The sequence below is a fragment of the Staurois parvus genome, unplaced genomic scaffold (assembly GCF_062004578.1).
Source record: "Staurois parvus isolate SC_StPar_1 unplaced genomic scaffold, SC_StPar_1.0 ptg000018l, whole genome shotgun sequence".
NCBI classification, from domain to species: Eukaryota; Metazoa; Chordata; class Amphibia; order Anura; family Ranidae; genus Staurois; species Staurois parvus.
In genome coordinates, this window is record NW_028317814.1 from 3,999,396 (window position 1) to 4,013,465 (window position 14,070).

The following is a 14,070-nucleotide window of genomic DNA, read 5'->3' on the forward strand; positions in this document are numbered from 1 at the left end:
CTAGAACAGGATGGCAGCTGTTCAGGAGTCATTGAAACAGTTTGCTTGGTCAGTCTATTCACTGCTCGGTGTAGAGGAGTCATGGAAATACCTCCACAGACTCTGTATACTCTGTATAGCTGGTTAAACGATGTGTTCATAGGGTCGCTGTTACCAATACTATATTATTAGCTACACTACAGACTTGCCTGGACATTACTGGGACACTGACTGCGTGTTATCATGTGAACATGTACATTGTGTAATAGAGATATTCTTCAATGTGCAGTAAGACAAAAGAGAGGCATGAGGAGATAGAGAAAACATGAAATAGTGCAATGAGATTGAAGGAAGATGAAAATGATAGAGAAATGGAAAGATAAAAATAGGGAGATGGGGAGGGAGAGAAGAAAGAGAGAAGGAAAGAGACAAAGAATGAGATAGAGAAGGAAATATAGAAAGAATATGAGAGAGAAGGAAATATAGAAAGAGAGCAAGAAGGAAATAGAGAGAGAGAGAGAGAGAGAGGGGGGGGGGGAGGGGGGAGAAAAAAAGAATGAGAGAGAGAGAGAAGGAATGAGAGAGAAGGAAAGAGAGAAATAATGAGAGAAGGAATGAGAGAGAAGGATAGAGAGAGAGAATGAAAGAGAGAGAGAGAGAAGGAAAGAGAGAGAGAGAGGGAAAGAGAGAGAAGGAAAGAGAGAGAGAAGGAAAGAGAGAGAGAATGAGAGAGAAGGAAAGAGAGAGAATGAGAGAGAAGGAAAGAGAGAGAGAGAATGAGAGCGAGAGAGAAGGAAAGAGAGAAAGAATGAGTGCGAGAGAGAGAAGGAAAGAATGAGAGTTAAAAGGAAATAAAAAATGAGAGAGCGAAGGAAGTCTTCTGGGACATGTGACAGCTCCCAGAAGGCTACAGGCCATTCACAAATCGCAGAGCTTCTCGTACATTGCACAGTGGGCACCCGGCTGTGAAGCCGAAAGCTGTCACAACCGGGTGCCCACACTGAAGATGCCGGCGCCAGGGAGAGAAGACGGCCCGTGAAACCCGCAGTGGTGAGGACACAGCTGGGCAGAGGGACAGGTAAGTGGCTGTATTTTAAAAGTCAGCAGCTACAGTTTTTGTAGCTGCTGACTTTTTTTTTTTTTTTTCAGCTGGAAGTCCTCTTTAACTCTTAACCACTTAATGCTATCTGGATCAATTTTTAAATGTTTCATACACAAGTTAAAATTTACTTGGAACCCCCAAACATAATAGGTTTTCTGAAAGCAGAGGCCCTGTAGAATAAAATGATTGCAGCTGCAATTTTTTTTTGTTGTACAATATTTGCACAGCTGTTTATAAAACATATATTGTTAGGAAAAAAATGCTGTGTTCCATCTTTATTCTTATAAATCTCCCTGTGTACAGTGTTTTAAAAATTAAATGTTACATACTGTATGTAAAGCGCTGCATAAATTGTAGGCGTTATACATATACCTGCAACAAATAAATTATGTTAATAATATGCTTCTTGTAGAATCATGTCCATTTTAAACGAATGCTCTGCCCCTAATTAAAGTACATGCTCCGTTTACCGTGGCTTTCTGGACACACAGAAAAAAAAGGTGTAATTTCAAACTTTTTTGAAATGTTAGCAACTATGGTCTTATACTTTAGCAATTCCCAAAAATAGTACTAGGTCTTATTTTCAGGGTAGCTCTCATATTAAGGGAAACGGTATAAAACATAAACACAGTATACATACACAATAAAATGTCTTCATAAATTTAGACCAAAATGTATTCAGCTACATATTTTTGGTAAAAAAAAAAATCCCAATATGTGTATATTGATTGGTTTGCGTAAAAGTCATAGCACCTACTTTGGTATGGTATAGATACTGTGGACAGCACAGTGGCTAAATGGTTAGCACTTCTGCCTGGCAGTATTAGGGTCATTGGTTTGAATCCCAGCCATGGCATCACCTGCCTGGAGTTTGCATGTTCTCCCTGTGCCTGTGTGGGTTTCCTCCCACACTCCAAAGACATGGTAGGTCAATTGGACCTTGTCTAAATTGTCCCTAGTATGTATGAATGTGAGTTAGGAACCTTAGATTGTGCACCCTTTGAGGGTTAGGGACTGATGTGAATGTACAATATATATGTAAAGTGCTGCATAAATTGACGGCGCTATATAAGTACCTGAAATAAATAATACTGAATTTTTTTTTTTTATATAGTAGTAATGGCGGCAATCAGTGACTTATAACGGGACTGTGATAGTACGGATGGGAATATGACACTAACTGACACTGTGGGAATTGACTAACTGCCACTGACATCTCCAGTGACACTAATACAGTGAACAGTGCTAATAACAGTACACTGACAGTGTACTAATGACACTGACTGAGAAGGGGTTAACATCTAGGGGCAATCATAGGGTTAGCTGTGTGCCTAACAGTGCTTGGTGCATTACCTGTGTGCTGTTTTTGCAAAGGGATGTGCCAGGGAAACAAAAACCGGCACATCCCCGCTGATAGGGCAGAGCTCTGTGTTGTTTACATTCACAGAACTCTCTCCTGTCTTCCTCTCCACCAATCAGCGGGTGCTGGCTAGCAATCATTGGCCAGGACCCGCTGACTGGCTTGTGCTGTGACTAATCACTGCTCAGCCAGGGTGGCCAGTGCACACCCCCTACCCGGAAGATCCGGATCATGCATCCGACACGTGATTCGGTGCAGAAGAGCCGCTCTGCTGCAGACTCATAAGTGCGGTCAGCAAGCGGGTAAAACTGTATGCCAGAATAAAAAACAGAAGCAGTCCATCTCTGCAATACATCTTCTTTTCTACAGAATTCATCCAGTTAAAGACCCTGCAAGTACAGAAAATTCCTGTCAGGACTCTTTTACAATTGTGTTCAGAAAGGCGGAGGAGCGGTAAAAGCAGGTGGTTGCATCATGTTTTTACTGCCCTCTGACTGCCCCCCCTTAAGCTGCAAAAAAGCCAGAAGAGGTTGTGTGTACACATGCCATGACTGCGATGCTTTGCTTCATGACCTGGGCAAAAATGAACCCCCTTGTTGTGTTTGGCAGGCAGTACTGCCTCTGAACGCAATCAAGTGAATGCAGCAGTGTGACTTTTTTTGTTGGATCTTGCAGCTGCCGCTCTCAGACAGGCAAAAGCAGTGCTGCAGGACTAATATTATAGGCACTGCATTGCTGTTTCTGCCTGTCTATCAGTGGCAGTTCAGGCTTAGCCAAGAGGAGTTGTAACCAACATAAACCGCCCTCACCAGATGTTCTTGAATTACACGCCTTTTACGACTTTTGGGGATCCTGTACCCCTTCTACAGCCTCCAGGACTCCATTCCACCATATAGGGCTTAGATTCTCCTTCCAATCACTCCTGATATATCCTTCCAAGCCAGCTCCACAGTAGTGCAAGAGAAAAAAAGTGTATATAGTGTAATATTGCTAATACCCCGTATAATATTAATAATAATACCAGGCCACTCACATTTCACAAAATCAGTAAAAGCATTGTTTATTTGCCTTCATCGGGCCAAACATAGTTCCCATAACATCCAAGGACAGCTTCAGAAACTTCACAGCCTTTTTGCAGAGGATGACAGAGTGTATCTCAAACCAACATCAAAGATGGCCGATTGGAACGCACCGCATCTGGTGAGTGCGGTTTATGTTGGTTACAGCACTGGTGGATGGAGGAAGCACATACTAAAAGGAGAAAGTTTTTTTTGGTTGGAATACTAAGGAATTTGGGAATAAAGACTTTATATGTGTGCTTTTGGACACTTTTATTTTATATTTATATATTTTTTATTTTTTTTTATTTTATTTTTTGCACTTTTATTTTACATTATATTATTATTCATATGATTTATTGGTTGATATTTAATTTTTATGGGTTTTGATTTGCGCTATTTATATTGTTTTATATTATTTGGTGTATTACACTAGTGTACAGCAACAGCTCATACCTTTTTGGGGGTGTGGTTCTTCTGTGGCACTGGAGTTTGTAATTTATAATTAGCCAAGGGGAGGCTTGGCTCCAACTTATAAAGTCCTTTTGAGTTGGAGATTAGCAGAACACATTTTGGAATGAAATTGGAGGTTCCCACCACTATTCATATAGTATTATATGTAGCGAGATTACACAGTATATACAATATATTGCGTAAGACTGGAGTGCATTAATACTTGGCTTACCATTGGGGATTTCCATTATCATTCACAATTATTTTTTCACATATGAATTACCATAATCATAGGGGGAGGGTGGGCTGCATTTTTTTCAATTTGTAGTTTTTTGAAGTGTGGAAACACACATCAGTGCTAGCAGCACTAGTTTAACTACTGAGTTTTTCTTTTCTTTTTTTTAGATCAGACTCAGAGTCGCTTTATATCAGCGATCCTCTTTAGAGACCAACTGATGGTCTCTAAGGGGGGTGCTGATATAAGGTGACTGATATAATAAGTAGTCTTTAAGGAGGACGCACTGATATAAGGGGACTCTGATCTAATGAGGGGGGCTGTCTAAAGGGGGTGCTAATATGAAGGGAGTCTGATCGATTGGGGGTCTGTAAGGGGGGGTGCTGATATAAGGGGACTCTGATCTAATGAGGGGGGTGCTAATATGAAGGGACTCTGATCTGATGGTGATCTGTAAGGAGGTGCTGATATAAGGTAACTCTGATATAATAAGTGGTCTTTAAGGGGGAAGCACTGCTATAAAGAGACACTGATCTAATGGGGGGTCTCTAATGCGGTGCTAATATGAAGGGACTCTGATCTAATGGGAGTCTGTAAGGGGGGTGCTGATATAAGGAGACTCTGATCTAATGAGGGGGGCTCTCTAAGGGGGTGCTGATATGAAGGAACTCTGATCTGATGGGGGTCTGTAAGGGGGTGCTGATATAAGGTGACTCTGATATAATAAGTGGTCTTTAAGGGAGAAGCACTGATATAAGGAGACTCTGATCTAATTTGGGGGTCTCTAAGGGGGTGCTAATATGAAGGGACTCTGATCTAATGGGGGTCTGTAAGGGGGGTGCTGATATAAGGGGACTCTGATCTAATGAGGAGGGCTCTCTAAGGGGGTGCTAATATGAAAGAACTCTGATCTGATGGGGGTCTGCAAGGGGGGTACTGATATAAGGTGACTCTGATATAATAAGTGGTCTTTAAGGGGGAAGCACTGATATAAGGAGACTCTGATCTAATGGGGGGTCTCTAAGGGGGGTGCTAATATGAAGGGACTCTGATCAGATGGGGGTCTGTAAGGGGGGTGCTGATATAAAGTGACTCTGATATAATAAGTGGTCTTTAAGGGGAAAGCACTGATATAAGGAGACTCTGATCTAATGGAGGGTCTCTAAGGGGGGGTGGGGGTTGCTGACTGCTGATCTAGTGGTTGGTCACCAACCACTAGATCAGCAATTGGCACCCCCCCTAGAGATGCCCCCATTAGCTCAGCATCCCTTCATATTAGCACCACCTTAAAGGAGAAGTACATCCAAAGCTGTGGATCGCAGGAGTGACGCAGGCTAAAGTCTACTGTTGGCTGGTCCATGCTGGAGATAGAACACAACTTTAAAGTCGAGATCCACCCAAATGTCTGCATTGGCACCTAGCTCGGCATCACAGTGATCCACTGAGAGCCTCAGTCAAGCTGCCCCCCTCCCCCCTCCACATCCCAGCGCTCCAGTGAGACAGTCACCACTCTCTGCTCAGAGCGGCAGGGAGAACTGAATAATCAGTGGTGTTTGATCACTCAGCTCTCAGTCTTAGAGCCAGCGGAGGACAGATGCAGTATCGGATCAATACTGTGTGCACCTAGGTATGTATGATTGATTAAAAAAAGACTTCCAATAGATCAGAAAGGCCTACTTATATCAGTGCCCCCTCCCTTTAAAGACCCCCAATATTTTAAATTGTCATTTTGTGAGTAGAATCTGTTTGTTTTTTTTCAATGAACCATTGTGGTACTTCACTATAGAGATCTTTCTTTGCATTTTAGTGCTTCACTTTTAAAGACGAAGGATATCAGAACATCGGAACACCTTAGGAGTGGAAAATCCAAGTTGGATCACACACAGCTTCATGTCTGTACAGACCTCCTATGGCCTGGGGCGTAATTTTCTGGTAAGTGGCTGTGTTTGGTAGTGGTAGAGCACTTATCATGGGATTATGTTGCTTTTTGGACACTTTTTATTCATTGGATTATGTTGATTTATGGACACTTTTTATTTATTGGATTATGTTGATTTATTTTATGGACACTTTTTATTTATTGGGTTATATTGATTTATGGACACTTTTTATTTATTGGAATATGCTGATTTATGGACACTTTTTTTATTCATTCGATTATGTTGATCTATTTATTCATTGGATTATGTTGATCTATGGACACTTTTTATTCATTGGATTATGTTGATCTATTTATTCATTGGATTATGTTGATCTATGGACACTTTTTATTAATTGGATTATGTTGATTTATGAATACTTTTTATACATTGGATTATGTTGATTTATGGATACTTTTTATACATTAGATTATGTTGATCTATTTATTCATTGGATTATGTTGACACTTTTTATTTATTGGATTATGTTGATTTATGGACACTTTTTATTCATTGGATTATGTTGATCTATGGACACTTTTTATTCATTGGATTATGTTGATCTGTGGACACTTTATTCAATTTGACATATGAATTTTGCTACAAATGTTATATAGAGATAAAACTTATTTTGTTTAATCAGTTAATGACACAATATTTTCACACAGAGCAGCATCTTTTGGTATAATAAATAACAAATATTTGTACATTTTAAATTGTGCCTTTTTGTGAAATGGTGAAAACTGAAGGTGCGCAATACTGTAAGCACATATTACACTAAAAGTTCTGAATGAACTAAATATCCCGATGTTTTATTGCAAAGTTTTCTGTAAAGGGTATAGAGCAGTGTGGAGAGGGTTCCTACAGAATTTTTAGTGTCAATATGTGGTTACACCCCTTTAGCACCTGATGTGTAAATGCATGTACAAGCTATTGGGATTTGAGCACCGGTATGTCTTGTTTGTTGCATTGTGGGTCAGTAGCCAGACTTAAACCTAGTAGCTCCCCCCCACCTTGTGTCTGTTTGCCCCATATTGGACTTGTGTCCACAGTAGCATTTGCGTAGGCAGAGCAGAGTAGGACTGGCCATAGAGGGATTAGTTTGATGCAGTTGGACAGCTTAAACATGTATTGTAATATGTGTGAACTAAATATACCTATTTTCTGTGCACAGTTTGCTGGAAAGGGTATATAGTAACGTGCAGAGGGTTCCTTCAAAATTTTCACTGCTTGCCAATTCATACTTCAGAGCAAGGCTACTTTTGCATTGATACGGTGTTGCTTGACCACCCGGTGGGAGCAGTGCAATGTACCCGAGGGTTTGGTGAGGGTTAGCTGCACTTTCCAAAAGAATGTAGCACCCTTCTAGATAGGTGCTAGGTTGGGTTATTTAGTTCTGGCTCACTGTAATCAGTACAGCTGCATGTGATTAGTTAGGTCTGTTTTGTATTTCACTGGGGTCAGGGTTGACTGTTTCCCCATCTGTCTGAAATTATTCTAGAAGATAGTGGTCTAGAAAAGTCAAATTGGCAGCTGAATATTTATGGCTGAATATTTATGCAGCCCTGGCCAATCCCTGGGGAGAGTTGCTCAGATGGTATCTGGGAGTATATATAAATACCCTGATACCTGGAATAGAGGGGTCTTGTCCCTGAGGAGGAGATCACAGCCTAGGAGCGCTGTTTACCCCTAGGCAAGTGTGCCATGTGCTTGCAGTTCATAGAGACCTCAGCTGGAGGGCCTAGTTTGCTGAAAGTTGCTGCAGCTGACCGAGAGGCTTTTCGTCTGAGACTCTAGTCTGGTCATCACTGGGAGAAAGGGTCTGGAAGATATTGGAGGCGACCGATTATCTAAGGACATTAGAAAGCAGTCTAAGTAGTCCATCAAGTTTGATATATATATATATATATATATATATATATATATATATAAAATATATTTTGTTTAACTTTTTTTGTCTGAGTGTACAGTAGATATTTGTGTAAAGCATGTTTGAATCCACACTGGTAATTGACTCATTACCTCTGCTGGAGGTCTATTCCAAGCATAAATTGCTCTTTCAGTAACATAATACTTTCCAAGATTAGTTTTTGGACTTTCCTCCTGTTAGTTTGAGGTCATGTCCCTGTGTTCTTGATCTTGGATTCATATTGAAAATACTGCCCTTCGGAACCTTATTCACCTGCTTGATGTATTTAACCTCCCTAGCGGTCTGATTATGTCAGTATTTCTGTGCTCAAAGTGGTACATTGTTTTCAATGGAAATATGTTGTTTTTTTATTGTAGGCCTGTAATTCTTAGGAATAACTCACTGAAATCTGTTCAAACAAGTCTAGTAAACATCCCGGGCATGATAGAATTTGAAACACAAAATCATAAATTATAATATAATAAATAATCATAAAAAATAATAATATAGTAATAATAATACATTTTATTCGATAATGTAATCAAACCAAAAACACTGAAATTTGAAATAGAGTGCAAAGTTCGCACATCACTGAGCTCAGTCGCAAAATCGTTTTCAGTGTCTGATGACAAATTTCCCCACAAATCATTAGCACTCAATTCTGCAAGTGGTTCTGATTTACTATCGCTGTTCTCTAGCTGGTCTAAAACCGCTTTTGACCTAAAGGGACGCTTTTTGGATGCTATGGACGTTCTCAAGTTTCCAGGCAGAAAAAACAGTAAAAATGCAGGCGGGGCACAGGACAAAGCACTAAACAAAATGTATGTGAAATGGTTTGCTACAGTTATGTAATACTATCAGATTTTAGTGTATTACTTGTATGTAAATTTTTGAAATTTTTTAATCTCCTGCCGGTTCCACCCCCTGTACGTCCTGATGCTCGCAGGGAACGGAACCCGGAAGACGGATGTTAGCATCTGCCGGAGGAAATGGCCAGGGACGCGGCGAGAGGACAGCGCGGGAACGCGGGACAAGGTAAGTGATCCAGGGATCCCAGAGCAACCCTGCAGTGTAATCCCGAGTGTACTGTAGCTCGGGGTTACCGCTTCTGGTACTGAAACTTAACCCCGAGCTACACTTAGGAATACCGCCAGGGCTGTTAAAGGGTTCAGTCATGACAGCTAAAGATCTATACAGGGGAGTCAGGACCTCCTTCCTCCTGCTGGCCTTTCCTCTAGTGATAAATCCTAGAATTCTGTTCACTTTCGCCACTGCCTGACCACATTGTTTGCTCAGTTTGCTGTCATCTGAAATAAGTACCCCCAAAACTTTTACCTCTGTAGTTCTGCCCAACACTATACTCTCAATATTGAACTATGTCAAGGGATCCAGTGATGCGCACGAGAGAAGCAGCTGTCCTGGGTCTCTCACTCCTTATTGGCTCTGCATGTATTCTAAGCCTGTGGTCCATGTAGATGGACAACACAGAGTCCCAGATCTAAAACTTATCAGGCATCTGCCTATGGGATTCTGAAGCTCTAAACCCGGAAAGTGCTAAGAGCAAAGCACTTCTAGGTCAGTCTAATTGAAGCGTTTACTCACTGATCATTCCATCTTGAACTTGCCATCAGAGATGTTGAGCATACAAAAGAGCTTGGAAACCACTGGGACCTGGGATAGGGCATCTTACTGCTTGTTGGTAGGAGCGATCAGGTACTTTAGCTTTCTATCTGCCAGATTCACTATTGTTAAACATATAAAAACCATCTGCATTTTCCATGTGTAGCAAAAAGGGATTCTGGTGGCTGTAAAGCCACTTAATCACTTCTCACTGCAGACCCACATTCACCCTCAGCGTGATCCGGCCTTGGACTCTGGTCAATCGTGTCAACTGTTGCATTTTTCAAGGAAAAATTGCTTGCTTCTGGGATGCATTTTAACCGTAGTAGAGATGTTTGGAGGGGGGACTACTTACTTATGGTGTTGGTCAGATTAATGAAGGCTGGGCAGAGAAACAATATTAAAAAAGAAAAAAAACTAAAAAATACATTGGTTTTATGTTATTGGTGTTTTTATTTTTTGAAACAAATTAATTAACCGTTTTACTGCCAGTGCTGTATGCTGTACAAAAATGGCAGCAAAGAGTTTTACACAATCTCCAACAGTTGCTTGTGGTGTGTATAAACTCTACATGTCAACTGTTGGTTTCTAATCAAAGTAATCCGATGTCTGTATAACCACCTGATTTCTGTCTGTGACCCTAGAAGTGCACCCCCATTTCCCCTCCACCATGCTTCCTAGGCTCCACTGTATCACCTGTAGGTGTCGTTGGGTAGAAGGCATGGAGAATAGTAAATATGCATTTGCCGATCTCCCCTAAATAGAATGAACCTGGGAGCTATGTGTAGAATGTCACTTCCGGTTTCAGGTGACACTTTAAAAATTCTGCATGCAAACTTTGCATAAAAACAGGGATTTTTAGTTCACATGCATTGCAATACATGTTTAAGCTGGCCAACTGCGTCAAAGTAATCCCTCTCTGGTCAGTCTCTAAAAAAATAGCATGATGTCCTCCCTACTCCCAAAATCCATACCAGGCTCTAATTTATGCATGCAGATTGGCAGGCCAATAAAGAGGTGGGGATGAGCCCCCTCGGAATCTGGAAGCCCCTTCTCATGTGAATATGTAAGGGGTACATACTTACCCCCCCCCCTTTCCCTGATATTTAGAGCATGTGGGCGGTGGTGCCGTTCCCCTGAAAAATGCTTCCAAAGGCAAACACCTAGTTTTTGGGGAAAAAATGGATTTTGGGGAGGGGGGCCTGGACCAGGGCACCAAAGGCTACCCCTCCACCCCTCTAAAATCCCTGCAGTCCCCCTATCTCATGCAGACGGAGACACTCCCCGGTAGGACCCTCTGTGGTTGTGCTGATAAAAGTGAAAATGACAAGACTAAATATCCAGCTTATAAGAACAGCCCATATAGGTACAGAAATACATGGAATATGGATCCACAGGTATAGTTCCACCACAAGAGAGGAGAGCAAGTAGTGCGGGGCAACCTAGATACCTCCAAGAGGTCATAACTGTAGTAGGTATGCCACTATGCTCTAGATCCTCATGACCATCACTGGAGCCTGTCTATCGATAATCTGAAATTGCACCATGCCACACCAAAATGAGTGCATGCACTACTTTTTTGAAACACATTTGCCCGCACTGGCAGAAAGTACCATGCAAATTGACATGGGCCAGCGTGGGCAAATGCAATGCATTTCTGACCTGCTCTTTGGACATTGTTAACTTTTAACTGACCCACTCAGCAGATCGCAAGGGCATTGCGATTGGAATGGTGTGCGGAAAATCGCGAGGGACCGCGGCTCTCCCGCACTGCATTCTAGTGTGAATGAGCCCTTGGTCAGGCACAAAAAAGTAGGACACAGCTGCAGAGATTACCCCCAAAGATCTGAAGATTTTACACATGTACATGTATAAATGCAAGTACTTTAAGCACGTATTTTATACACACACCAAACCCTGCCCAGGAGGAAGGCAACGGTCACCATATGAACTGCTTGCTGTAATGTACACTTGGGCTGTATGGTGTGCTGAACCTGTTTACTAACTACACAATGCTACAATGAACTAGAAAACCTACTTGTTGTCGCTAGTTGTCCATCTCCCATTTTCTGTGTGGTTGTCTTCATCGTCTGGTTGATGTAGACAGACCTCACCTCTGATGATGGAGGAGTCTGAAAATTTCCTATGGATATGACTCTAGTGATGATAATAGTCTCACAATCAGAAATGAACTCAGCCCCTCTGAACTGGAAAATGAATTGTCCCCGACTCCAAAGGTGGATATGGAGTCAGACAATCCTGCACTCTAAATACAATGAAATAGAGTGGTGAAGTGATCCGAACTCTAAGGATGATAAATTAGAGTCAGACAATCCTCAATCCTGTATAGGAATACAGTTGGAAATAGATACAGTTGGAAATAGAGCAGGAATCGCTAGAATCACGAGCAAAATCGCACACTTCTGTCCTCCACAATCTCTCTCTCCGCAATGCCAAACAAAGGGGGAAGCAGTTTTAAGGCCCCCTTGTGGTAGAAATATGGCGGCAGGACGGCACGGCTGGGCAAAACCACGTTTTAAAATGTGTGTTTGCAAAACAGGTAGGGGGCGCGCGAGGCGTGCTGCCGCCCTACCTGTCCCGCCAATCACGGCCGCGGATGTCAGTTGCCGAGTCACAGCTGGTCGTTACCGGCTGTTTCCCGCTGATTAGCGACAATCACTGACAGAGAGCAGGGCTGTAGTAGCTTTGCTCTGTGTTAGTTCACTGACAGCTCCTGACATGCTGAGCAGGAGAGAAGAGTTTATCTCTCTCAATCAGTGTGTCCCCCATGCAGAACACTCCCCCGCCCCCTAGTAAAACACCCCCCTCACACAGTTTACCCTTTCATTGAATAAAAAAGTTAACCCCTTCCTCCCCAGTGCCATTAGTACAGTGTCAGTTTTTTTTTTTTGCCCTGATCACTGTATTGGTGTCGCTGGGGATGTCAGTGACCCCAAGTCAGTTCCCCCCGAGTGTCAGAATGTCCGCCGCAGTCCCGCCATAAGTCGCTGATCGCCGCCATAAGTCGCTGATCGCCGCCATTCTTAGTATAAAAAAAAATTAAAAATCCCAGTATCTTTCCCGCCATTTGTAAATGCTATAACTTTCATGTAAAACCAATGCATTTTGGCCGAAATTTATGACAAAATTTGATTTTTAAGTTTTTTTTACTAGACATGTTTTATAGCAAAAAGTCCAAAATATTGGTTTTTTTTTCTCAAAATAGTCAGCCTTTTTTTTGTTTATAGCGCAAAAAATAAAAAACGCACAGGCGATCAAATACCACCGAAAGAAAGCTCTATTTGTTTGAAAAAAAGGACATAAATTTCATTTATGTACCGTATTGCATGACCGCGCAATTGTCCCTTAAAGTAGCACTGCGCTGTATAGCAAAAAAATGGCGTAAATTGCAGTATCTATACCATTGTTTGTAGACGCTATAACTTTCACACAAAGCAATCAATATACACTTATTGGGATTTTTTTACCAAAAACATGCAACAGAATACATTTTGGCCTAAATTTATAATTAACTTTGAGTTTACTATATATTTTTTATAGCTGAAAGTAAAAAATATAATTTTTCTTCAAAATGTTTGGTCTTTTTTTGTTTATAGCGTGAAAAATAAAAAGCGCACAGGTGATCAGATAGCTCTATTTGTGTGAAAAAAAGGCCGTAAATTTCGTTTGGGTGCAGCATTTCATGACCGCGCAATTGTAAGTGGAAGTAGTGCAGCGCCGAGTAGCAAAAATAGGCCTGGTCATTAAGGGGGGTAAATCCTCTGGAGGGCAGGTGGGTAAAGATTTGAATTTGGGGGGGCCTTGTGACTGCTGGGTTTGGGGGGCCTGGAAACCTACTGTAGTCACAGAACATTCTAGAAATCTGGGGCCCCCTACAATAGCTATGCTATTTTGTTATTTGACACATAAATGACAGATTCTTATGTTGTTATGAACTATAATTCTTATAATATGTAATGGGTAAACCAATAATAAAGGCCGCGGCCATTGTTAATCCACAAAAGGAAATTTGTTGAATTTATTTATGCATTTCTGTTAAGGCGAAGCGATTTGCTGTTTGCGATCCCATGAGCTCCTGCTGGCAGGCACTGCAATAAACAAGCTGCACACGTGATAAACAAGCCGCAGCCTCATTTTCAAAAAGTGACAGTTATTCTCAGCCAAGTCCCATGATGTAACCCTTTCACTGCCACAGCCTTTTATCCCGTTTTCATTTTTTGAATACACATTAATATGCACATTCTAGACCTAAAGATTCGTTAAAACCCCCAACACCTTCTATATTTTCTGAAAGCAGAGACCCTGGAGGATAAACAGTGTTAGTCTACATTTTTTTTATGTCATACGATATTAGCATAATGGTTTATTAAACCCTTTATGTTTAGTAAAAGCATACACTACAGATAATGTTAGT

The 14,070-nt window shown here is 41.4% G+C and overlaps 1 protein-coding gene across 2 annotated transcripts in view; it reads left to right on the forward strand.

Moving 5' to 3' along the window:
* The window catches only part of NSMCE1 (NSE1 component of SMC5/6 complex), a 433,288-nt gene that overhangs the window by 6,005 nt on the left and 413,213 nt on the right, over positions 1 to 14,070 (forward strand). Inside the window, exon 2 of one of the 2 annotated variants that reach the window (XM_089682179.1) lies at positions 5,995 to 6,119. In XM_089682179.1, coding sequence (XP_089538305.1) covers positions 6,078 to 6,119 — 42 coding nt within the window. In that variant the 5' untranslated portion in view covers positions 5,995 to 6,077. Of the gene's footprint in view, positions 1 to 5,994; positions 6,120 to 14,070 lie in introns of those variants that run through there. The other variant, XM_089682187.1, reaches the window with a different exon arrangement.